Consider the following 27,106-nt stretch of genomic DNA (forward strand, 5'->3'; position numbering starts at 1 on the left):
ACCGCAAATTCAGTATCAAATAAGTCGTCAGTCTGAATGTTTAAAAAAAATTTGAGGTGCAAAAGCAAAATAATTTTTAAAAAAATTAATTAATTAATTAAATTAATTAATTTTTTAATTTAAATAATCTTTTTTATATACATCTTATATTGATTCTATTATTGAGTGATGATCTCATCTGCTATGCGAGCTTTCAGATAATACCCCCACTTATTTGTAACAGAACGCGTGCGCAAAAATGTTAACCAATGAAATGTAGTTATACCCCCCCTAGTCCCAATATGCATATATATATAGTAGAAGCTATCTATAAAAACCACTGGACCACGCCTGATTGTGTCACTTCTTCGGGTCCATTGCTATAACCAAGTTTGTCTCCTGAAAGAGTTCTGATTTTTGTCTTTAACAATTCGACAAGTCGAATAAGGCGTTCTTGACAGATTAGAACACTCTGAGGCAGCCGTTGTAAAATTTTAAGTCAAGATACTTTATTTGTTTTACTTGAAAAAGTTCGGGTAATTCGATAACATTCAAGTTAAAGTCAGTGTAGACTGTAAACAAGACAACAAGTGCTATTCGATTTCTCTGTTCAGAAATAAATATTGAAAATGGTAAGACCAATTTATTAAACTACATTTTGCTATATTTAATTAATCTCTCTAATTTTTCCAATTTTTATTAATTGGAAAATTTTCCAATTTCATTAAATATAAGAACAATATCAATATGTTGTTATTACAGCTTTCATAGAGCTGAGTTGACAACGTTCCATACCAAATTTTTATTTTTCAATTTTTCATTCGAGTTCCATGATCTTGTTCGAAACTTTGCTAACGACAAAAATTCCATTCTACATTTTATTTTCCTGACTTTTTCCTAATTTCCATCAAAAAAATTTACTTCTTTCTTATCCTGACAATAAATTGAATTCCTGCAGCGAATTTTATTATTCATGAAATCACTCGGAGAAAAAGTTTATTTCACTCAACTAAACTGTTTAATTAAACTATTTCATTTGTTGCGATAAAAAAATAAAAAAATAATAATAAATAAATAACAAATAACATAACAAATTATAATAATAAATAACAAATTTGTAATAACAAAATATTAACAAACAATAACAAAATTGTAATAACAAGTTAATGATTTAAGTGAAATATTATATAAAAAATAACTAGTACAGAGTTGCCACAAATATTTAATTTTACTTTTCTCTGATTTCCAGAAAAAATTTCCACTTTTTCCCTGGCCCTAAAGAATATTCTGATTCACTCTAAAAATTATTACTCAAAAAAATGTTCCATTACATTTATTTACAAATTTCTTTAATTGTCAAATTATTCAAAAAAAAAATCAATAATTTCTTTTTGAAATAAATATTTAATCATTATTATTCTTCTGTAGGAATTCAAATTTTTCGAAACATTCAAATTCAAACCTTTATGAAATTCAACAACTTATAAGAAAATTATTACAAAACATGAAGAAGTACCTTCTTCATGTTTTATAATAATTTCAATTGCCATAAAACTTTTCAAAAAAAAAAATTAATTATTTACAAAAATCCTAATAAAATCCTTCGCAAAAAATTAATTATTTTTACAAGTAGTAAAATTTCTCAAAAAAATTCAATTATTTAAAGAAAATGTAATAAAATTCGTTGCAATAATTCAATTATTTTCATAAGTAATAAATCGATTATTCGGTAATTCATTTTTAAATCAATTTTTATTAGAAAATTCTAGAAGAATTCAATTATTAAAATTAAAAAATCAATAATTTATTAAATAATTGAATGTTTTATTAAAATTTGTCAAAACAAATTTTAATAAAATTTTTAAGAATAATTACATTTTTCGAGAAATTCGATTAAAATATTGTATCAAAAATAATTAAAATACTGCGATGAGTTTTATTATTCATAAAATTAATTAAAATTATTCCAACAATTTTATTAAAAGTTTTCTAAAATAATTGAATTTCGGAAAAGAATTTTTTTGACAAGAATTTTTTTCTTTATCATAATTGAATTTCTGCGAACAATTTTATTATTTACAAAAATAATTGAATTCTTGAAAAGAATTGTGTTAAATTTTTTAAAATAATTGAATTCTTGTGACGAATTTTATAAAAATCTTTTTTAAAAATTTTCTGAAATTTTTTATTTTTAATAATTGAATTCCTATATGAAAAATGTATTATTTATGAAAATAATTGAATTTTTTCGAAAAAATTTATTAAAAATTTTGTAAATAATTGAATTCCTGTGAAATGTTGCCAAGAATTTTATTAAAAGTTATAAAAATAATTGAATTTTGATGAAGAATTTTATTATTTACAAAGATATTTGAAATTTTGACAAAATTTTTTTTTTTTTAATTTTTAAACATAGTTTAATTTCTGCTGAGAATTTTATTACTTTTAAAAATAATTTTATTCTTTCTAGAATTTTATATTCAAGTTTATAAAAATTATTGAATTTCGGTGAAGAATTTTATTATTTATAAAAATAATTAAATTCTTGAAAAGAAGTTTGTTCAATTTAAAAAAATAAAAATCTAAATAATAATAAAAAATAATAATAATAAAAAATAATAATAATAATAATAATAATAATAATAATCTTTTTAAATAATTGATATTTTTCGAAAAATTTTATGAAATTTTGTATTTTAAATAATTGAATTCCTGTGAAAATTTTATTGCTTATGAAAATAATTGAATTTTTTCGAAGAAAATTGATAAAAATTTTGTAAATAATTGAATTCCTGTGAAATTTTGCCAAGAATTACATTAAAAGTTATAAAAATAATTGAATTTCGATGAAGAATTTTATTATTTATAAAGATAATTGAAATTTTGACGAGAATTTTTTTTTCAATTTTTGAACATAATTGAAATTCTGCGAAGAATTTTTATAATTTTTGAAAATAATTTCAATTTCTGGAATGATTTGTAACTTTTCGAAAATTTAATTTTTTCTAGTATTTTTAACTAAAATTCTTCTATCAATCTAGTATTTATGAAAATTGTAAAAGTTATTTATTAAATAATTTATAAGTCATAATTTTATGATACTTTTTGAAAAATTTTATTTAAAAAGAAATTATTGTCAGAAATAGAAAAAATTGAAGGTTTTGTATTAAAATTCGTGGTAATTTCATAGTTTACGAGGCAAACAAAAAAACATCAAAATTCAGAGTTTTCTCATGAATTTTCAAAAATTCAATTTATTTTTCCAGTACTTTTACTAAAAATCCCTGACTTTTCCCTGACCTGTGGCAACCCTGTAGTAGTCAACTTGCAACCACTTATATATTATAAGGTGTCATTTCTCTGTGAAAAGGACCATTAGAGGAACAAACCTTATTGTACTTGGACGACAATTTATTATTATAAAAAAGTATTTATAATTATTTATTTATTTATTTATACTTTATAAAAAAGTAAAAGTTTATTACTTTTAAAAATAATTTCAAATAGAATTACTTCTTGATCATTTACCAAACCCCGTCCCAATTTTGCAATTTTAATTAGTGATAATCATGATTATCACTAATTAAAATTAAATCGGGAAACACTGGGGAATTTAATATTTGAGTTAGTTCGACGTAACACTAGAGAGTAAAATATTTGGTTAAAGAAAGCAAAAAATTTAGTTGAATGCAATAACGCATTATTTTGGTTTATTCAAATAAAAACATTCAATTAAAAAATTTGGTTGAATTAAAAAAACGGTAGTAATGCATTTCTTTGGTTCATTCAACCAAAATTTTGTTGTTTCAAATAAACTTTTGTCTTCGCAAGAATTTAAATATTTATAAAAATAATTTAATTCTTGCGAAGAACTTTATAAAAATGTTTAAAATAATTGATTTCTTTCGACTTATTTTTATATGCAAATTCTAATTTAAATAATTTACTTCCTGAGGAATTTTTATTATAAATTCATGAAAAGAATTGAATTCTTACGAAAGATTTTCAGAAAAACTTTTTTTAGTGCATTAGGAATAGAAAATATCGTAAGTAACATGGAAATAAAGGCATCCCAATTTGTTTACGATGACTTTTATGACACGAGTGGAGGTCGAGGGTGCCCCGAGACCTCCACTCGTGTAACAAAAATCATCGTAAACAAATTGGGATGCCTTCATACCCATGTTGATCAATATACTATTAAATAATGGAATTCTGTTTGGAAATTTTATGAAAATAGTAGATATTGTAAATCATTGAATTGCAAAAAAGTTTTAAAAATAATACAATTTTACAAAAAGAATTCTATTAAAATTTTTGAAAGCAATGAAATTTTCTCTGTGGCAAATGGTTAAATTTTTTTTAAAAATAATGAATGATGAATAATGTTGAATAATGATGAATAATGTTATTTATGAAAATAATTTGATTTTGCAAAGAATTTTATTAAAATGCCTCAAAATAATTGAATTTTTGGAAATAATTTTGTTATTTATCTTTAATAATTGAATTCTTTTGAAGAATTATTTATGTAAATAATTGTATTCTTGGGAGGAATTTTATTAAAATCTAAAAGAATAATTGAATTACTTTAAAGAAAATTTAATTAAAATTGTATATAAAATAATCTCGAAAATAATTGATTTCTTTCGAACAATTTTATTAAAATATTTGAAAATAATTGAATTCCTGTGAAAAATACTAATATTTTTGTGAATAATAAATTGAATTCTTCAAAAGAATTTAAAAAACACACTTTTTTAAATAATTGATTTTTTCGAGGAATTGAAATTAAATTTTTATGAATAATTATTCATAAAAATTTAATTTTAATTCCTCAAAAAAAATACATTTTTCGAGTAATTCCTGTAAAATTGTATTAAAAATAATTGAAATATGAATTTTATTATTTATGTGAAAATAAATAGATTCTTACGAAGATTTTTACAAAAAATTTTTTAAATAATCGAATTCTGTTTGGAAATTTTATGAAAATAATAGTTTGAAAATCATTGAACGACGAAAAGTTTTTAAAAACAGTTAAATTTCACAAAGAATTCCATTAAAATTTTTTGAGAATATTTGAATTTTGCATAAGAATTTTATAAACATTGTTTTAAATAATTAATTTTTTCGTAATATATAATAAATATTATGAAAATTTAATTTTAAATAATTGAATTTGCATGAAAAATATTATTAGTGAAAATAATTGAATTATGTATTGTGAAGAATTGTATACAAATTTTGATGAATAATTGATTTTTTCGAAATTTTTTTTTAAAATGATATTCGAAATAAATTGAATACCTGTGGGAAATTTATTTTTTGCGAAAATAATTGAAGTTTGGATGAATTTTATTTTTTTAATAATTGGATTGGTTTGGGAAATTTTATGAAAATACTAGATATTGAAAACAATTGAATTTCGAATATTTCTTGAAAATAATTGAATCGTTTTAAAGAATTTGATTATAATTTAATAATTGAATTCATGCAAAGCATTTTATTAAATTCTGTTTATATAATTGAAATTTTGCCAAGAAATTTTATTTAAATTTTTGACAGTAATTGAATTCTTGAGACAAATTTTGCAAAGAAAATTTAATTCTTGACGAGAATTTTTAAAAAATTTTGAAAATAATTTAATTTCTGCAGAGTATTTTATTACTTTTCAAAAGAATTGAATTCTTATAATGATGAATATTGATATTTATCAAAATAATTGAATTTTGGAAAAGAATTTCATTAAAATTCCTTAAAATAATTGATTTTATGGGGAGAATTTTGTTTATCAAGCTAATTGAATTCTTTTGCAAAATTACTTAAAAATTTTTGAAAATAATTGTAAATAATTGAATGTTTCTTAAAATTGAATTCTTTCCTCAAGTTTTAATAAAATTTTTAATAATAATTGCATTTTTCAAGGAATTTATTTTAAATTGTATTAAAAATATTTGAAATTCTGCGATGAAAATAATTGAATTCGTAAATGAAATTTTATTATTTATGAAAATAATTGAATCTTTTCGTAGAATTGTATCAACAAGTTTTTTCTATAATTAAATCTGCTGATAAAATTTATCAAAATAGTAAATATTTAAAAACATTGAATTGCGAAAAAGTTTTAAAAATAATTGAAATATTGCAATGAATTTTATTTAAATTTTTGAAAATAATTGAATTTTTGGCGAAAAATTTTGCTATTTATAAAAGTAATTGAATTCTTGACGATATAATTATATTCATTAAAATTTACAAAAATAATTGAATTCCTGCAAAGTATTTTATTAAATTTTGTTTAAATAATTGAAATTTTGCCAAGAATTTAATTAAAATTTTTGACAATAATTGAATTCCTGAGAAGAATTTTGATATTCACCAAAATAATTGAATTTTGGAAAAGAATTTCATTAAAATTCCTTAAAATAATTGATTTTATGGGGAGAATTTTGTTTATCAAGATAATTGAATTCTTTTGCAAAATTACTTAAAAAATTTTTAAAATCAATTTTATGCGACGTATTAAAAGTTATTTATGAAAATAATTTAATTACTGTAACGAATTTTATTATTATATTGAATAATTGAATGTTTCTTAAAATTGAATTCTTTTGTAAAGTTTTAATAAAATTTTTTAAGAATAATTGCATTTATCAAGGAATTTATTTAAAACTGTATGAAAAATATTTAAAATTCTGCGATGAAAATAATTGAATTCCTAAATGAAATTTTATTATTTATGAAAATGGTTGAATGTTTTCGTAGAATTGTATTAAACATTTTTTTTAAAAATTAAATTATTTGATAAATTTTATGAAAATATTCAAAATCATTGAAATGCGAAAAACATTTGAAAATAATTTTAATTTTGCAAAGAATTTTATTCAAATTTTTGTAAATAATTGAATTTTTAAAAACAAAATTTTACTCTTTGTAAAGATAATTGAATTTCCCAAAGCAATTCAATTTTTTTCAAAAAATATATGTAGTATTTTTATCAAATTTCCCAAAACAATTCAATTATTTAAAAAAAATTGATAAAATTCATCGAAAATTCAATTATTTTCATTTTCAAAACTAATAAAATTTCCACATGAATTTAATTAATTTGGAATAGCATTTTCAAAAAAAATTTCGAAAAAATCAATTATTTAACAAAATTTTTATACAATTCTTCGCACAATAATTCAAATACATACTTTTCACAAATAATAACATTTTTCATGGAAATTCAATTTAAAAAAAAAATGTTTCATAAAATTCTAAACAAGAATGTCAATTATTTTCATAAATAATAATAAAAATCATCGAAGAATTTCAATTATTTTTAATTTTTAATACTATTTTAAATCAATTAATCGAAAAATTCAATTATTTTCACAAATAAAGTTTTCCATAAGAATTCAATTATTTAAAATAAAATTTTCATAATATTTATTATATTTCAAAAAATTTAATGATTTAAAACAATGTTTATAAAATTATTTGCAAAATTCAATTATTTTCAGAAATAACAAAACTTTTCACCGAAATTCAATTCTTTTTAAACATTTTAATAAAATTTTTCGCAATAATTCAATTATTTTTATAAATAATAAAATTCTCCTCAGAAATTCAATTATTATTGAAAATTTTATTAAAATTCTTGGCAACTATTCAATTATTTTCGCATAAATAACAAAATTCATCACAGAATTTCAATTATTTTTAATACAATTTTATAGAAATTGCTCAAAAAATGTAATTATTTTTAAAAATTTAATTTCAATTCCTCGGAAAAATCAATTATTTAAAAAAATGTTTTTTTTTAATTTTTCGAAATAATTCAATTATTTCCAAAAATATTAGAATTTTTCAAAGGAATTCAATTATTTTCAAATATATTTAATAAATTGTCCGAAAGAAATCAATTATTTTAAATACAATGTTAATTAAGTTTTTTTTGAAATAATAAAATTTTTTTTTTAGATTTTAAGAAAATTCTTCCCGAAAATTCAATTATTTTGAGGCATTTTAATAAAATTCTCTGCAAAATCCAATAATTTTTATAAATAACAATATTCATCACAAGAATTCAATTGTTTTTAAAAGTAATAAATGTCTTCTTGGAAATTCAATTATCTTAAAAAATTCTAGTAAAATCTTTCCTAAGAATTCAATTATTTTCATAAATAATAAAACCCATCGAATAATTTCAACTATTTTTAATACTATATTTTAAATTAATTAATCGAAAAATTCAATAATTTTCACATATAAAAGTTTTCCACAAGAATTTAATTATTCAAAATAAAATTTTCATAATATTTATTATATTTTTAAAAAAATTAATTATTTAAAACAATGTTTCAGAAATTTTAGGAATTAATTAAAATTTTTAAAGATTTTTAAATTATATTCTTTGAAAATTTAAGGGAAGCAAAAATATAAAAATATTTTTATTTTTATTTTTAAAATTATTAATTACATTACTTTTCTTTAAAAATTGTTAAAATTTTGAATAATTTTATTCAAAAATTCTAAAAAAAATAATTCAATTTTGAAATATAATTAAAATTTCTTTAAAATAATTGTACCTCTTTGCGAAGATAATTTTAAAAAATTGAAACGATTGAAAATTTTGTCAAATTTCATTGAAATAAATTATATTTGTTTACTTTTAAAAAATATTTTGAAATATAATCGTATTTTTAAAGAATTATTTTAATTGAAAATTTGGAAAATAATTGAATTTTAAAAAAATTTAGAATTAAACTTATTACGAGGATTATTCCTGGTGGTACTCGAAAGTTCGATTATTTAATCAAAAATATCTTACAAAAAATTTTTAAGGTTTCTTATACATATTTCATAAATTTAACGTCAAAACAATGAAATTTTCAGTTTTTTTTCATATTTTTATTGAAAATTGTTTCTACAATCACCCTTTTTTCTTTTTTTTTATAGATTTTTATCAGTTTGTTTTTTTCATGGTTTACATTACTTATAAATAGTAAAATATCGTAGTTATCGTACTTCTAATCAAGGATAAAAACCTTGGGAGAAGACATAGATTTTTTTTTTTTTAAATTAATCGTTAATTTATTTATTATTTTTCATTCCTTTCCTTTTATTTTAAATTCGCTGATTAAGTTTTAATAATAATTATAAAAAAAAATTAGAAAAACAAATCATCCAACATATCATCATAATATGTCCATCATTGATTTCTAAAATAATTAGAAATATAATACAACTATTCTTTTTTCCTTTCTCATATCATCGACGGAAATAATAAAGCCATGAAATGTTGAAAGATTAAATATTTCTTGTAGAGAAAAATCTTTTTCTTTTCTTTTTGTTTTGAAAAAAGAAATTCTAAAAAAATGAAAATTGCAACCTAAATATACAAATATCGTTTAAATGTCAGAGCTGAGACATTAAAAATCAAATATTTGAAGTCAATATAACTAGGGACGAGAAATTAAACAAAAAAAAAATTTTAAATAGGCTAAAAAAGTAATAGATAATTATCACTAGAGAAAATTGAAATTCTTATAAAGTAAAAAAAAAAATGTTACTAAACCTTCTTTATAATTTGAAAATATGATTTTGTTTTGTTTTTCTTATTTTGTTAAAAATTTTCAAAATTCTACTTTTTCTATATTGATAAAAAATCATAAACGAAAGCACTTTTCTCTTTCGTAATTTTTTTTTTCTTTTGCTTTTCAAAAAGAAGGAATCAATTATTATTGTTCTATGAATTATCTCATGGTACAGGACTGTCGGTACCACTTCCACTATTTTCACTTTTCGCTTCATTTTTCGTTGCCGCAATTCTATCACGTTTTGTACTTTTCGATAGAGTCGCAACTTCCTTGAGTAAATTTGAAATTTTCATTTGCAACGATGATATTTTTGTATCGTATACTTTTTCCGTTGATTTCATTTTATTGCGCAATTCATTTTCGGCGGTGAAATTTTTCGCCTTCAATTCGTGAATCTGTTGAGAAAAAAACAATTTTTATTAAAAAAAAATTATAGTAAATGGTTTAAAAATCTATTTTTTATAATTTTCTTTTCAAATCTTTTTAATTGAAAAAGCAAAAAAAAGAAAAACAATTTTATTAAAATTACAGTAAATGATTTAAAAATCTATTTTTAATTTTTTAATTGAAAAAAAAACAAAAAAAGAAAGAATATAAATATGTAAACTTTTAGATATTTAAAAATTGGAAATTTGATAAAATACATTTTCTTTATTTTCTGTTAGTTTGTAAATTTATAAAAATTTTGTAAAATGAAAAAATATTCACCATTTTATCCTTGGCTAGTAATTGACTGTCACGTATAGTGATTTGCTTCTGTAAATTGGCGATTGTTTCTTTGAGTTGAGTGACAGCAACGACATGATCGGAAATATTTGGATCGTGTGGATCGTGAACACCGGCTAATCGGGCAATTTTTGCCGGCGTTGGTCCATTTGTCTCAGGCTCCGGTTGTGGCGGAAGTTTCGTCACATCGACACGTTGCGGTCTCTTATTATGACCCTTTAATCTAAAACAAAATTCATGTTACAAGTTGAAAATCGGTTAATAATCAGTAATAAAAATCGGAAGATAAATTAAAAAAAAAAAGAAAATCAGTTAATAATTAGTAAAAATAATAATTTTTCTTAAAGGAAATAAATTCTAAACACTAGAAATAAATATTAAGCATAAGAGATAAATTCTAAATATAATAATTCTAATATTTAGAATTTATCTCTTATGCTTAAAATTTATTTCTATTATTTAGATTCCTTTAGAATTTATTTCTAACCATTGGAAATAAAAAAAAAAAAAATTTCGAAATAAATTTCATAACTACAGGGTTGCCACAGGTCAGAGAATTCAGGGTAAAGTCAGGGTAAGTAAAATTGGTCAGGGAAATCAGGGAAAAGTCAAGGATTTTTAGTAACAGTACTGGAAAAATAAATTGAATTTTTGAAAATTCATGAGAAAACTCTGAATTTTGATATTTTTTTGTTTGCCTCGTAAACTATGACATTACCACGAATTTTAATACAAAACCTTCAATTTTTTCTATTTCTGACAATAATTTCTTTTTAAATAACTTCATTTTTCAAAAAGTATCATAAAATTATGACTTATAAATTATTTAATAAATAACTTTTACAATTTTCATAAATACTAGATTGATAGAAGAAATTTAGTTAAAAATACTAAAAAAATTAAATTTTCGAAAAGTTACAAATCATTCCAGAAATTCAAATTATTTTCAAAAATTATAAAAATTCTTCGCAGAATTTCAATTATGTTCAAAAATTGAAAAAAAATTCTCGTCAGAATTTCAATTATTTTTATAAATAATAAATAATGTAATAGAACATTTTTTGGAGTATCTAATAATTTTTAGAGTGAATCAGAATATTCTTTAGGGTCAGGGAAAAGTGGAAATTTTTTCTGGAAATCAGGGAAAAGTCAGGGAAAAACAAAATTAAATATTTGTGGCAACCCTGAACTAAAATTATACAATTGGGGAAAAAAGTTACTTTTGTTCTTTGTGCTTCGCGGCTCGTTGTTGAGCCAATTTTAAATGCGCTCGTCTCTCCGATTCCGTTTGCTTCGTTTTTGCAAGCGCACGTTTGTACGAAAGTGTACAAAGCCAGCAGAGAAGTTTTCCATCCACCTGCAATTTTTAAAGAAAATTAATTATTTAGTCAATAAATTATTATATTTCTTAATATTGTTAAATTATTAAATTTAAATTACTATTATTTACATTTTTATAGTCTTAATTTTTTAAGTGTAAAAAAATCGTTCAAAAACTGAATTTTCGCATATTATAATTTTGTTTGAAAATAAAAAAATTTGTTTACTCTATTTTATTTCTATGAATATTATTATGCTATTAATATTATTTTTACTACTAATATTATTAGTATAATATAATTATTATTTGAAAAAATTATTAAAAATTCATTTTTTTTACCTTCTTGTCTTCGTCTTGTCGGTCGAAGGCACATTTTTGCTTGCACTGCTCACATGTAACTGGCGGTCCATATCGTTTTTCAGAATTTGTGCAACGCTGACATTTGCTGCCAATAAAAGCCGCAATTGTATTACAATATTCACAAGCCGATGGTTTTCCATAGGCTTTCACATTTTGCTCGCACTTTTTACAGATTGTGCTCGTATTTCCTTTTCTGTTGAGAAAAAAAGAAAAATCAACAAATTAGATAACATTCTTCTTTTAAAAATTAATAAAAAAAAAAATAAAGCAAACTAACAGTGAAATATTCGCAAATGTTTTTTTTGTTAAGTAAATAAATAAATATAAAATGTTTAACAAATTTTGTTAAAATTAAAAAATATTTCCGAAATTAAATAACAAGAAAATTCAGAAAAATATAATTTACAAAAAAAATTGAAAAAAATTGCAGACAAATTTTTTTCAACTACAAAAACAAATAAGAAATTATTAGAAAAAATATTTAATTTTGCAGTTATTTTTTTTCAAGATTTCGTAAACAATTTTTTTTATTGTAAAATAGAAAAAAATTAGCATTAAACAATTTTTAAATAATCAAATTTAGATTAAAAATTTTTGGCGATATTTTTTAATCAAAAAAAAACCTTAAAACTGAATTAAAAATTTTTATTTCGTACAAAATGTCGAAAAATTACATTAAAAATTTTATTTTAAGTAAATTACGTAAAATACTGAAAGCAAAGAATTTTTCTCATACAAAAAAGTAAAAATAAACAATATTTGTTTACTGTAAATTAAAAAAGAAATTTTAAACTATGAAAAATTCAAATAAGAAAAATATAACTATACTTACAAAAAAAACTTTTTTACTCTAAAATAAAAGTAAAAAAATTTAAATTTTTGCTAAACAAATTGTGTTAAAAAAATTTTTTTCATGTAAAATATAAATTAAAGTAAAAAAAATTTTATTTTCACACAAAAAGTCGCGTTAAAATTTTTTTTAAAATCTAAAATAAAAATTAAAGTAAAAAAATTTGTATTTTCAAAAGAAAAGTTTAGTTGAAAAATTTTTTAAACTAAATTAAAAATTAAAATAAAAAAATGTTATGTTAAAAAATTATTTAAAATAACATAATTAAAGTAAAAAAATGATATTTTTACAACAAAATTTGCGTTAAAAAATTTTCTAATCTAAATTGTAAAATAAAAATTGAAATAAAAAAATTTTTTAATCTAAAATAAAAATTAAAGTAAAAAATGCGTTAAAAAATGTTTAAATCTAAAAAAAATTGAAGTAAAAAAATGTATTTGTACAAAAAAATAAATGGAATAAGTTATTTTAAATTTATTTACATACAGATAAATAATAATAATTCACAAGAAATGACAACTTACACTGTCTGTTGAAATTCCGATCGACAATAGGTGCATTTGACCACCGGAAATGTTCCTCGACATTCCTGAGAAATAACAAAAGCTTTCAGAAGAAACTTGGAGTCTTTCGATCGATTGAGTTTTGATTTTTTTTATTTCCCAATAATTAATAATAAATAATAAAACCTTCTTGAAAATAATTTCCGTTTATTATAAAGATATTTTACATTAATCGCATAATAAATTTATAAATTTAAAGAATAATAATTATAAAAAAAATCCTATAGAAGATATTAAAAAAAAGCAAAAATTTCAATAAGAGAAAATTAATAAGAAGTCACATAGTTATCATACATAATTTATTATTTATTTTATAATATGTTACAAAAAAACTCTTTAATTTACAAAAAATAAAATACTTTTCACCTCTTACCGTTATTTTACATGTTTTACATCCTTTACATATATTCACATTTTTCAAGAGAATATATAAAATTCTATTTTTAATAAACAAAGAAAATAACGCACCATTTCCATTAATTATTAACGCGCAAAATTATTTGAAGAAAAACAATTTTCTTTAGACTTTAAAAACCACGTCATTGTTCCAAAAATAAAAACTGTCAATATTGATCAAAAAAAGACATATATATTTTAGGGAAAAATGTACATCACGCGACCTAACCTCGAAATGATCGAAAAAATCACAGACAAAAAAAATTCAAATTGTTTCTACAAAAAGAAAAATGGTTTGTAGAACTTTCATTCTCTTTGCCAAAGTAAAAAAAAGAAATTATTCTAAAAAGAAATTCTTACCTTACACAGTTGTTGACCTGGTGATAATTCCTCGAAGGGATGTCGTGAAAAACATCTCGAGCAGGCAAACAATGCCTGAACATTATTCGAACTCATATTTTATTTTCCTTTTGACGTGAGATCGACTCGAGAAATCAAAAAAAGAAAAGCCCGTTTGAGAAAAGGAAAAGTGATTTTTCCAGTAAAAGTATAGTTGAAAACTATAAAATCACACAAAACAAACAAGTTATACAGATCGTGTATAATATTCTGAAATTACAAACAATTGACGATTCACTTTAACAATTATTCCATTTTTTTTCTTTATTGAAACGCGTCACGTCACGATTAAAAAAAAGTTTGAAGAAAAACTAAATTTCCATCCCCGGTTGTTTAATTTACTTCCCTTATGTGCCCGAGAATAAAATGTTAAACACTATAAGAATACAGCGGCCATTATACCAATAGACAGGAGTCCGACGCGCAATGCACTATGGGAGACGCGTTTAGTTTCGCATTCACTCCCCAGAGATGGAAACGCGGAAAAATTTAAAATTGTAACCAAAAAAAGAAGTGGAAAATCTCTATCTCTCCTCCTAATTTTTCCCCCTTTCCACCTAAAACAATGAGAAAAGGTATTTTTATTTCTTATTTTTAATTTTTAACCCGTTTTTACCAAGAAAAAACAACAGAAAATAAAACTGTTGCGCACGCAGATTGCGCGGAAAAAAGCAAAATGGCGACACAAATAAAGCGACTCGAGAGAGAATGCTTGTTGTGATGATTTGTTTTTTAGAGAAGGTAGAGAATTATAATTTCCAAATTTTAATGGTATCTTTATAATGTTTATAATTAAAATAATAATAAAAAATAAGTGATGTTTATTTGGGATAAAATTAGTGGTTCGTGTCAATTGTTAACTGGAAAAATTGAATTTTAATTTATTTTTGCGGCATTTAAAGTATTTTCTTCTTTCTTTTTTTGATTCCAGTGCCTTATACAAGATAATAATGTCGACAAGCAATACAAATATAGCGAAAAAATTGGAGAATTTCGTTTTGAAACAATGGCTCCACGAATTGGGTTCTTCACGCAGAAAGGAATTTCTCCGCAAGGTAAAATATATACGCATCTAAACTTTTTTTAGGTTATAAGTAAATTTCTTTTATATATTCAGTTCATTTGATTTATTTTAATATTCAAATTTCTTATTATTATCTTTAAAGGGAAAATTTTTCACTTGTATTTTATTTTTTAAAATGCTTGATTTTGCAAATCAATGTAGTGTTTTGTCGATTTTTGTTTTCTCTTTGTTTTCTGTGTTATTATTTCGGAGAAAAACAAAAGGGATAATTGCGTAAGAAATTCTATCGAGTTACACGTGCTTTTATTACAGAGAATGGAATTTTCATCAAGTAGTATTGAAATTTAATTTAAATTTGTTATTTTAAATACAAATAGATAAAAAAAGAGTTCTAGATATTTTTTTTATCTTTTGTTATTTATATTTTGTATTATTTTTCTCTCTTGTTTTTATTTCTTTCAGAGAAATAAAATTTCGGAGAAAAAAAAAGTTGATATTATTGAATTTATGGGAGTAAAATATATTCTATTCTGTACAATTTCTAAAAACGAATTTTCTATTCATGGAAACATAATATTCCAATTTATTGTTTCCTTAAAAATTTCTATTTCATTCTTTTCGAAACATATAATTCGATACACTTATTTGAATTTAATTTTATTCTTTTAGATATTTTTTATTTACACTATTTTTTGTTGTTTATATTTTTAATATTTTTTCCTTGTTTTACATTTTTTTTGCTTCTTCCACAATTTTTATTTTCCTATTTTTATTAGTTTTCATTAATATTAAATTTTATTTTTTTATTTTCCTTATATTTAGTATTTTTCATTGATTAATTATTAATTTTATTATTGATGTCATTTTTTTTATTTATGTTTTTTTTAATTTTCTAATATTTTCATCATTTAAATTGTATTGAATTATTTTCAAAAGTAATAAAATTCAATTATTTTCAAAAATTTTAATAAAATTCTTTGCAAAATTTTCAATTATTTCCTAAAATAATGAAAATTTCACAGGAATTCAATTATTAAATATAGAATTTGCATAAATTTTTTCGAAATAAATCAATTGTTTGAAACTTTTTCATAAAATTCTTCGCAATAATTCAATTATTTTTATAACTTACTATAATAAAACTCATTGAAGAATTTCAATTATTTTTAATACAATTTTAATCGAATTCCTCGAAAAATGTCATTATTCTTAATTATTAAAATTAGAATTTTTTTTCCTGGATTTTTAGAAAAATTCTTATTTAATTTTCTAGAATTTTTAACTAAAATTTATATACTCAAAACTTTAATAATTTCTCAAATTATTTTAATATAATTCTATTATTTTCAAAAATTAATCAAATTCTTCGCAGGAATTCAATTATTTTCAATACAATTTTTGTAAAATTTCTCAAACGAATTTAATTATTTTAAAAAAATTTAATAATATTATTTAATAAGCAATCAATTACTTTGAATACAATTTTAACTGATTTCCGAGAAAGAATTTTAATTTTCTTTGCAAGAATTCTTTTGAATTTTTTAAAAATTTTTTTAATAAAATTCATCGTAGAAATTCAATTATTTACAAAAATTAATCAAATTATTCACAGCAATTCAATTATTTTCCTAAAATAATAAAATTGGTCGAAGGATTTCAATTATTTTTAAAAAATAAATAAATTCTTAACGGGAATTCAATTATTTTCAAAATTTATCAAAATTCTTTACAGAAATTCAATTATTTTTAAAAATTAATAAAATCCTTCACAGGAATTCAATTAGTTTTAAATATTAATAAAATTCTTCGTAAGAATTAAATTATATTCAAAACTTTTAATGAAATCCTTCGCAGGAATTCAATTATTTTGAAAACTTTTAATAACATTTTTCGCAATAATTCAATTATTTTCATAAATAATAAAATTCTTCTCAGGAATTCAATTATTTTTGAAAAATTAATATAATCTTGACAGGCATTTAATTATTTTCAAAAATATTAAAATTCTTAGCTGGAATTCAATTACGTCAAAGAATTCAATTATTAAAAAAAAATTGATAAAATTCATCAATTGATAAAAATTATTTTCATATTTATAATAAAAATTTTCTACGGGAATTCAATTAATTTAGAATAGCTTTTTAAAAAAACAATTATTTAACGAAATTTTTATGAAATTCTTCGCAATAATTCAATTTCTTTCACTAATAATATTTTTCATAGAAATTCAATTATTTGAAAAAATTCTAATAAAATCGTTCGCAAGAATTCAACTATTTTCATAAACAATAAAATGCTTTTTAGGAATTCAAATATTTTCAAAAAATTGAATTCTTGCGTCAAATTTCATGGAAAATCTTTTTAAATAATTGATTTCTTATGAAAAAACTTTATTAAAATTTTGTCTAAAATAATTGAATTCCTGTGAAAATTTCATTATTTTTGAAAATAATTGAATTCTTGCAACGAATTTTATTATTTATAAAGATAATTGAATTGTTGCGAAGAATTTAAAAAAATCTTTTTAAATAATTGATTTCTGTCAGAGAACTTTATGAAAATTCTGTTTTAAATATTTGAATGTTTACAAATAATTTTATAAATTTTTTTTTTCAAATACGTTATTGAATATTTCTTAAAATTAAATTCTTTCGAAGAATTTGTATAAAATTTTCAAGAATAATTGCATTTTTCGAAGAATTAATTTAAAATTGTATAAAAAATAATTGAAATTAAATTTAATTAAATAATTGAATTGCTGTGAAAATTTTATTATTTATGAAAATAATGGACAAAAATAATAAAATAAAAATACAAATTCAATTATTTCGATGTATTGAAAATAATTGAATTTTTCCGTAGAATTTTATACAACTTACAAAACAAATTGAATTCTTGCGACGATTTTGATTAAAATTATTTTTTAAATAATTGAATTCTTTTGTGCAAATTTTATTGAAATTGCAGATATTGAAAATAATTGCATTGTTTTTTTTTTGAAAAAAATTTTTTTTTTCTTTTTTTTTTTTTTTAAATAGAAAAATAGTAATTCTATCATTTTTTTGTGTCATTTTCAATAAATTGGATGCAACTTTTAGGACACGTGTCTAATTTTCCTGCATAGAAAATACTTTTTTCCCCCTTCTTCCCTTTATTAAGTCAATATTCTAATATGATTTTTGACTTCAGTTCTTTATTGACTTTCAATAAGTATAGTTTAGTAGTGAAAAACATTTGTCAACTTTTCGTTTTTTAATTATTTTTTATGTAAAAAAAAGAAAAATGATTAAATAATTTTTTTAACTTTTGTGGTTTTTTAGGTGAAATTCGAACTCGAATCTAATGGGTTGTCAGCCGGAGAAATTCATAAATCCTTTATTCAATTGATGTCGAAAACGACTTTAAAATTAGAACGACTTCCTGATACGTAAGAAATAATTTTCTATTTTTTAATTTAAAAAAATAATAATCGCAATAACTATTTTTAACTTAGATTTTTTAAATTTTGTATTTTTTAATAATAGACATAATAGAAAAGAATTTTGTTTTTATTCAAGAAACTATTTTTTTATTCAGTTCTTAATTTTCTATTTTTTAGAAATAATTAAGCACTTTTTTCGAATTTTTACACATCTTTTTTTTATAATTTTTTTGTCAAATTCTGTTACTAAATTGTTTCTTTTATTTTTAGATATTCAAGGAGGAAATCGAATAAAGAGAATCAGTCAAAATCACAGGATAAGAAAAATGACGAAAATTCTATAACAGACGTCAAGTGTTCTTCATTTGAAAATTCTTCTTCGACATCGTGTAAAAATTTCATTGATTTAACGAAAACGAATGAAATGGACACAAAGGAAAATAAAAATAACATCGGCGATTTACCGGTAAGAAAAATTGTTACTCAAATTGATTTAACAACGGACACAGACAGCGAAAGAGAGAAATTAGTTTACGTCGATAGTTCATCGATATCTTGCGAAAAAAAATCTTCGTCACGAAAAAATCATTCTGATTCATCGACACATTGTAAAGAAAAAAATAGAAAAAAAAGTTCCAAAATGGAGGAAAAAAATAATAAGAAGAAAAAATGTCAAAAGTCTTCATTTGAAAATTCATGTCCAGCCAACGAATCTCAATCAATTGGTACTAGTAGTAATTTTAATAATAATTTACATAAGTTATCAATAAATAAGGATTCTCCCTTAAAAATTACATTAGGAATAAAAAGTATTAATAAAGAATTACTAAAGAAAAAAGAAAACGATGAAAATGGGGTGAAAAAAATTCGAAGAAAATCAAAAGTCAAATGCAATGAAAAACGACATAAAAATGAAAATTTATCAGAAAAAAAAAGAAAATCCGACCCTAAACATTCATTAATTCGCGACAAATTAAAAATGAAAAAGTTACATAAGCAAAAGTATTATATTGTTCAGAAAGAAGTAACAAAAAAGTTTAAAAGAAAACAAGATTTAAAAATTGTGTCACAAGAGAAAAAAGCGACTCATAAAAAAAATACTTCCTCCAAAAAAATGATTGAAATACCTTCGGAAAAAGTTTCAGATCAAGAAAAAACTATTATTTCCTCGGCAGATATTTCAAATCAAGAAAAATTTTCAATTCCCTCAAAAGAATTAAAAATTTCCTCCAAAGAATTGGAAATTTCTTCCAAAGTTGTTTTAAATGACAATGAAATTGAAATTACCGCCGAAATTAAAGAAACTGAAATTACCTCAACAAAAGATGTTTTAACAAATCAAAAGACTGAACTTTCAAGTCAAGAGAAATTTGAAATTCCCATTAATAATAATAATAATAATAATGAAAAGACTGATATTTCATTAACAGACATTTCAATTCAAGAGAAATGTGAAAAGAATGGAATCAATTTCTATCCAAAACGTCGTCAATTTAATTCCTGCGATTCTTATGATTCAGGCGCGTGTGTCAGTGATTTTTCACCACTAGTTCGCGACACCGAAAGTCCCGATTCAACTGAAATTCACTGTCAATTATTAGATGAAATAAATCCCGAATTATCAAAGAGCCGAAAGAATTCTGATAAAAATGAATCGCATCAAGAATCTCATTTACCCGACAGTAGCACAATTTCCGATTGTGAAATTGAAATTATAGAGGAAAAAATAACGAAAGATGATAAAAATAATGTTTCGAGGGAAAATTTACAACCAGTTGACAAATTGCGTATTAGAAGTTGTGAAATTTTGAAAAGCAGCGATAAAATAAATATAAACGCCGATCGTCAAAGTAGTGAGAATAAAAATTTAGAATCAAACGAAGATTCAGAAAATTTCACCGAGGATCTCAACGAAACGATGGAAAATTTAACACGAACAAATGAGGATTTAAGTCGAATGAAGCATCTCACGAGAAGAGTGGAAGAATTCGAAATTGATAAATTATCGGCAGGAGGGAATTCGTCGGAAAGTGTGGAAAATGAGGAAGAGTCAACGAGGGGTCAAGAATCGACAAGAGAAACAGTGGAAAATGGGGAAGAATCAACGAGGAGTCAAGAATCAACAAAGGAAACAGTGGAAAATGTTGAAAAACCGGTAGAAAATGTTTTTACTCAAAAAATACGCGTTAGAAATCCAAGTGAACTTGGTTGCCCACGTTGGTGTCCAACGCCGGTAGTTAATGAACAGCCAGTAATTAATCCGCAGCCAGTAATTAACGAACAGCCAACAATTAATCCCCAACCAATAATTAATGAACAGCTAGTAATTAATTCACAGCCTGAAAGTAATCCGCAGTTTGTAATTAATCCACAGCCAGTATTTAATCCTCAACCAACAATTAATCCACAACAACCAATAGAAAATAATCCTCTAATACAATTGCAAAACCTTTCCAATTGTTTACCACCAATTCCACAGTTTATTCCCCAAGGTTTTCAAAATCCTCAATTGATTTTGCTAAATCCAGCACTAATATCGAATCCACATCATCCAATTCAGCCTCAAATGCCTCCAAATTCTTGGATTATGAACAATCCGAATAATCAGAATAATCCCCGAACGGCAAATCCTAGAAAGGCGAATCCAAAACCTAGACAACCGCGTCAAAATCCAGCACCAAGGAGGCGTCAAACTAAATCAAAAACTAATGATAATTTACTGCCAATGTTTGCTGGTGATGCAAATGCACAGAAACGTGCGGAAGTAGCGATGCACGATTTACTGGCCTATGTGAAACCAATTTACATGCCGTGTACCACCGGAGTTTTAGCAAACGCCCTCAACGATTTAACTAAACTGCTGCGTAGTGTCTCGGAAAATACGATAATTTTACGCCAAAAGTATCAAAATCGTCCACTGGGAATGTGCAGTCCCGAATTGAAGGAGCACAATTTACTTCTAAACGAAAACCTTCAGAAAGTCGCCAATTTCCTCAACATTCCATTCGACGAACCGAAAATGTACTTTATATTGAATTCCTATTCTTTTATGACGCTACAACCAGTGCTTAACAAAGAGGAACTCAATTACATTATGTGTCTACGTTTGCGACCACCCGAACCTTGTATTCTTCAACAGCTTCTTACTAATTCACCATTAATTCCCGATCAACGAACAATTCAACCACAAGTTGAAACAATCGCTGAAAATCATGAGATTATAAACATTGATGTTAATCCGACTTCTAGGGAAAATCCACCACCGACCGAAAGGATAGGTTTCACTAGTGAGCAGTACAAAACGTTTCAAGATCAATGCAAAAGCTATTGCAGTCTGATTAGGAATTATGAAACATTGAACAAAGAGACATTTACCATTAGGCAACAAAATGTGACGATTACGGAAGGAATTGTGACAAAGGTGCCCGACGAACCAGTGCCAGTCCCAAGTCCAATTTTAAGTCCAGATAATATAAATCTTCTTTTGAAGAATTCGAATCTCACTGTTGAGAGTTTGAAAACAATAGTCGAGCAATCGATTACGCTTAATCCTCGTGATAACTCGACTCCAAATTCCGCTACGGAGGAAGGTTTGGGTGTAAATTTAGTTTCGGAAGTACCACCAAATATGGATGGAAATGAAAGTGCTGCATTGGGGGTTCAATCGAACAATCAAAAAATAACGACTCCTGAGCAAGTGCTGCCGGTGACGACACCGATTACTATAACAATAATTGATGAAGAATCGCCGGAAATTCCTGTGTTACCGATCGCAACACCTGTGATAATGAATTTGGTGCCTTCTAATCAACCACCGCCACTGGTGCCGAATCAAACGCCTTTAATGACGGCTGTCATTCCGCCAAATCAACCGCCGTTGATGCCGATGAACCCGACACCAAACCGACCGCTTTCGGCATCAAGACCACCGCCTCTGATGTCATCAGTCTTCGTACGGCCGATTCTGTCACCGAGGATACCTACCGTCGAGCCGCAGAGGACGCCGATAACTCCAATTCAATCGCGAACGACTTCTACGTCTTCAGATCAACCGCGAACGACTTCTACGTCTTCAGATCAACCGCGAATGACTTCTACGTCTACAGTCCAACCGCGAACGACTTCAACGTCTACAGTCCAACCGCGAACGACTTCAACGTCTACAGTTCAACCGCGAACGACTTCAACGTCTACAGTTCAACCGCGAACATCCTCTATGACATCCACCGATGAATCGCTTCCAATTCCAACTACTCTCGACCTGATAATCACAAAAATGCCTCTAGGAGCGTTGAAAATCGCTAGTAGTTCTACAATTCCGGATTCCGGCCCAACAATCACTAGAGTGCCTCCAAAAGTTATGCCAACATCGTCTATGCTTCCTTTGGTAACTTCTACAGCTGTTTCGCGACAAAACCCGAGTCCACCAGTAACATCTACGAACTTCCGACCAATGTGGAGACAACCATTACCAGTAACGACTAATGCTACTTCGACGATAAGTCAATCGCGAACAATTCCGTCAGTAACTCCAACCGTTCCGAGGACACATCCACCAGTAATTTCTTCTACCGTTTCACGCAAAAATTCATCAGGGATTTCTACCGCCACCCCTAGAAGAACTCCATCATCCGCAATTTCGAACTCTTCGCGAAGAAATTCATCACCTGCAAATTTAGACTTGTCGCGTAATAATCCGCCTTTGGACTTTCGGCGAAAAAGTTCGTCACCTGCGACTTCAGACTTATCGCGATTGAATCCATCATCTGCGACTTTGGACTCTTCGCGAAGAAGTTCGGTACCTGCGACACCAGAATTATCGCGGTTGAATCCATCATCTGCGACTTCGGACTCTTCGCGAAGACGTTCCGTACCTGCGACACCAGACTTATTGCGTAATAATCCACCATCTACGACATCAGACTTATCGCGTAATAATCCATCATCTGCGACTTCAGAATTCCTGCGATTGAATCCATCTACCACTTCGCGGACGAAATCGTCAATGAAACCTTCTGCAATGCCGCCAAAAACGTCTACAGGAATAAATCCATCACCACTGAAAATCGCCACTGTTCCGTTGACGAATTTCTTACCCATGTCGATAAATCGACCATCATCTGCTGATTCACGAACAAATTCGTCAGTGACTCCTCCTACAGTCTCGACAGCTAACGGGCAAAAAACCCCCTCATCGGAGTCTACAACCGTCCCAAGAATATCACCAATAATAATCACGCCTCCATCGTCTTCCACTACTAGGAGAAATTCTACAGGATTATCAAGGGATCTTCTAGACCCTAACGATATTCTACCCTCAATGCCAATAATTGATGGAACTCCTAGAAAAAACGGAGAGTCTTCCACTGTTGACGTTGTTTCCGATCAAAGTCCCCCATCGCAAGCCGACGAAGGTCGATTTAGCCTGCAATGCTTGAACCTTTACCGTGAAAGACTGATGCGTCAAAAATCGACCGTCGTGCCGAAAAAAACTCCAAAACCGAAGGAGAAGGAACAGAAATCGTCCGACGAGGCAAAAGCACCCCCAAAATTGAAGGACGAAGAACAAAAATCGTCCGTCGAGGCAAAAAAAACTCCAAAATCGAAGGAACAGTGTGTGAAACCACTAAGCGAAAGACTTAAGTTTCCGGAAGAGAATACGGACAAAGTAGTAAACGAACAAGAGATTCTAGAGTCGGAACAAATAGAGTATGTGCAGCAGAAGAGTAAGGCGCACAAACGTCGTTCTTCTACGAAAGATGAGTATGATCCAAAAAGCGCACGAATGGAGAAGCAGACGGTAGCGCATGGCGAACAAACGGAAGCGCAAAACGAGACGCCTAAGGAATCGAATCCGCAGAATTCAAAAAACCCTTTTCCCCAGACGGAAAAGAGAGGGACGCCAAAGGAGTCGTATTCGTCCAAAGAGAACGCGCCGAAAAATGACTCTTCCTCAAAGTATAAAAGCCGACATTCCGAGATGTGGTCTCCGAGACACACCCAAACGGAAAAACCTGCGCAGATCGTACCACAAGGGAGCAAACATGAATCACCAGTCCCGAAAGAGGCGCTAAAAGAATCGAATTCACAAAAGAGTACAAAAGAGCCCAAGGAGAACCACAAACATCGATCTTCCGAATCGTCGGATTCGAAAATCGGCTACGAAACGGAAAAGCAAGCGACAAAGCAAGCGACAAAGTTATCACAACCTGGAAGCAGCAAACAAACGGAATCACCTGCGCAGAACGAGGCAGAAATCGAGTACACTCCAAAGAGGACCTACAAGGAAAGAAAAGCCCACGTTCGACGTTCATTCGCACTGGAAGGGGACGATCCGAACAATTTGCAAGCTGAGTCGCCAGAGCAAGAACTCGCGGATAAATTTGAGCGCATGAAAACTTTTGTAGCAGCAACAGAGTCTAGGCGCCCGCATACACAGAGGTTCGCACGAAAAAAAACGCCCTCGCCCAAGAAGAGTTGGTTCGGACCCAAGGAGACCAATTCACCAGCGCAGAAGTCGCAGGTGCGGCCTGCCTCGAACGAGTCCGAGGCACCTAAAGAACGCGAGGCACAAAAGGGAGATGCCTCTAGAGGCACTAAAGAAAAGGAGACGAAAAGGGATTCACCTAGAGAAAGAGAGGGACAAAAGGAAGTGCCTGGGGAAAGAGGGACCCAAAAGGAAGGACCTAAGGAAAGAGGGACCCCAAAGGAAGTGCCTAGGGAAAGAGAGGGCCAAAAGGAAGCGTCTAAGGAAAGAGGGACCCCAAAAGAAGTGCCTAGGGAAAGAGAGAGCCACAAGGAAGCGCCTAAGGAAAGAGGGACCCCAAAAGAAGTGCCTAGGGAAAGAGAGAGCCACAAGGAAGCGCCTAAGGAAAGAGGGACCCCAAAAGAAGTGCCTAGGGAAAGAGAGAGCCACAAGGAAGCGCCTAAGGAAAGAGGGACCCCAAAAGAAGTGCCTAGGGAAAGAGAGGGCCATAAGGAAACGCCTAAGGAAAGAGGACCCCAAAAGGAATCACTATTCAGTCCGAAACAGAAGGAAAGAATTGCCCACAAACGTCGATCGTCATCTACAGAAACAGCGTCATCTACAGATTCGAAAAGCGCACGAATAGAAACGCCTGAGCGAACGCATGCGCAGAAGAATTGGTCAAAACCGAAAAGAATACATTCTCCGAATAACGCGAATTCGCCGAAGAGATTTTCTTCGAATGAGACGCCCTCGCCGAAGAATGCGTCCCATTCGCATAAGAGTTCGTCCGGGCAAAAAGAGACGCATTCCTCTAAAAGTGGGCAAAACGAGACGCATGCGCAGAAGAATAATGCGAAATATAATCATGCGCAGTCTGGTGCGTCATCTACAAGTGGACAAAGCGAAACTTCTGCGCAGAAGAACCGAACAAAATACGATTATGCGCAGCCAAGTACAAGTGGTACGTCATCTAACAGTGGACAAAACGAGACGCCTGCGCAGAAGAATTACGCGAAATATAATCATGCGCAGTCAAGTGCGTCATCTAACAGTGGACAAAGTGAAACTTCTGCGCAGAAGAACCGAACAAAATACGATTATGCGCAGCCAAGTACAAGTGGTACGTCATCTAACAGTGGACAAAACGAAACGCCTGCGCAGAGGAACCAAGCAAACTACGATTATGCGCAGCCAAGTACGTCACAGGGAAGAACCAGTGCCTTTCATCGTACACACCCTGCCCAACAAAAAAAAAATTTCCCAACGGAAAAAAAGGGGACGCCACCAGAAAGTAGTAAGTCAAATAAAAGCAAATCGCGTGCATCCCTTGTTGCCGAGCAAGTAGAACGTAAATTACAAATTTTCAACAGGGAATCATCAATCGAAAGTCTTGCATCAAACACTCTGAATACCACATCAACTGAGGTTCAAAATTCGAACACAGAATTCGTGGTAAAAATTGAAGAGGAAGAAGATTATTTATGTCTACGTTGCAAGAGAGAGATTCGCTTTGCCTGTGAACTTTGCCAAGAGGCTTATTACTGTTCTAAATCTTGTCAAGAACAACATTGGCAGGAAGCACATCATAAAAATTGTAAATCCAAAAAAAGTTCCTAATTTTTATTTTTTGATAAATTTTCTTTTTTATGTCGGTGTTTCTAAGAAGAAGAAGAAGAAGAAGTGGAAAATAACGTCGTTAAACCAAAAAGTGTACAAAATATACACAAAATATAGATTTTAGAAGTATGAGAAAATTTCTATATAAATATATATATATACATGTATATTATATGCTATATATAACCAAAAATATTTTATATATTCTATAGATATATAAATATATTTCCTGTTTTTGTAAAATACGTGACGTTTTCCAGTGGAAGAGACCTTTAAAAAATTATTATTTATTTAGGTTAAGATAATTTACTAAAAAGTGGACAAAAATACAGAAAAAGTGAAATATACCTAGATTCTAGGGAATTTTAGATAGTCCCGATGGAGGGTGAAA

At 26.5% G+C, this 27,106-nt stretch overlaps 2 protein-coding genes across 6 annotated transcripts; one reads left to right on the forward strand and one right to left on the reverse strand.

The window, feature by feature from the left end:
* The first annotated feature begins 267 nt into the window (after positions 1 to 267).
* On the forward strand, positions 268 to 26,763 carry LOC122502186 (mucin-17-like). Of its 5 annotated transcripts, XM_043612119.1 has the most exons (5): positions 14,804 to 15,026; positions 15,116 to 15,239; positions 18,529 to 18,635; positions 18,900 to 26,392; positions 26,469 to 26,643. In XM_043612119.1, exons 2-5 carry the CDS (start codon positions 15,135 to 15,137, stop codon positions 26,504 to 26,506), a joined length of 7,743 nt encoding a protein of 2,580 aa, XP_043468054.1. In that variant the 5' UTR covers positions 14,804 to 15,026; positions 15,116 to 15,134; the 3' UTR covers positions 26,507 to 26,643. The 5 variants fall into 5 exon arrangements, with proteins under 5 accessions (XP_043468053.1, XP_043468049.1, XP_043468054.1 ...); XM_043612118.1 differs by lacking the exon at positions 14,804 to 15,026 and adding an exon at positions 268 to 611 and having other exon boundaries at positions 18,900 to 26,763; XM_043612114.1 differs by having other exon boundaries at positions 14,772 to 14,925; positions 18,900 to 26,763.
* Positions 9,036 to 14,624, reverse strand: LOC122502191 (protein FAM76A). The gene is made up of 6 exons (XM_043612127.1): positions 14,146 to 14,624; positions 13,351 to 13,415; positions 11,956 to 12,169; positions 11,516 to 11,652; positions 10,278 to 10,518; positions 9,036 to 9,964 (listed from the first exon to the last, which is right to left on the reverse strand). Exons 1-6 carry the CDS (start codon positions 14,239 to 14,241, stop codon positions 9,731 to 9,733), a joined length of 987 nt encoding a protein of 328 aa, XP_043468062.1. The 5' UTR covers positions 14,242 to 14,624; the 3' UTR covers positions 9,036 to 9,730.
* Positions 26,764 to 27,106: the final 343 nt, after the last annotated feature.

The sequence above is a fragment of the Leptopilina heterotoma genome, unplaced genomic scaffold (assembly GCF_015476425.1).
Source record: "Leptopilina heterotoma isolate Lh14 unplaced genomic scaffold, ASM1547642v1 Lhet_222, whole genome shotgun sequence".
NCBI lineage: Eukaryota > Metazoa > Arthropoda > Insecta > Hymenoptera > Figitidae > Leptopilina > Leptopilina heterotoma.

Bases quoted from the DNA above. Each gene is read 5' to 3' on its own strand.
- LOC122502186 (XM_043612118.1), top strand. From the start codon at position 15,135: ATGTCGACAAGCAATACAAATATAGCGAAAAAATTGGAGAATTTCGTT. The intron at 15,240-18,528 runs GTAAAATATATA...GTGGTTTTTTAG, and splicing joins GAAAGGAATTTCTCCGCAAG to GTGAAATTCGAACTCGAATC. The intron at 18,636-18,899 runs GTAAGAAATAAT...TTTTATTTTTAG, and splicing joins TTAGAACGACTTCCTGATAC to ATATTCAAGGAGGAAATCGA.
- LOC122502191 (XM_043612127.1), bottom strand. From the start codon at position 14,241: ATGAGTTCGAATAATGTTCAGGCATTGTTTGCCTGCTCGAGATGTTTT. The intron at 13,416-14,145 runs GTAAGAATTTCT...GTTATTTCTCAG, and splicing joins CAGGTCAACAACTGTGTAAG to GAATGTCGAGGAACATTTCC. The intron at 9,965-10,277 runs GTGAATATTTTT...TTTTCTCAACAG, and splicing joins TACTAGCCAAGGATAAAATG to ATTCACGAATTGAAGGCGAA.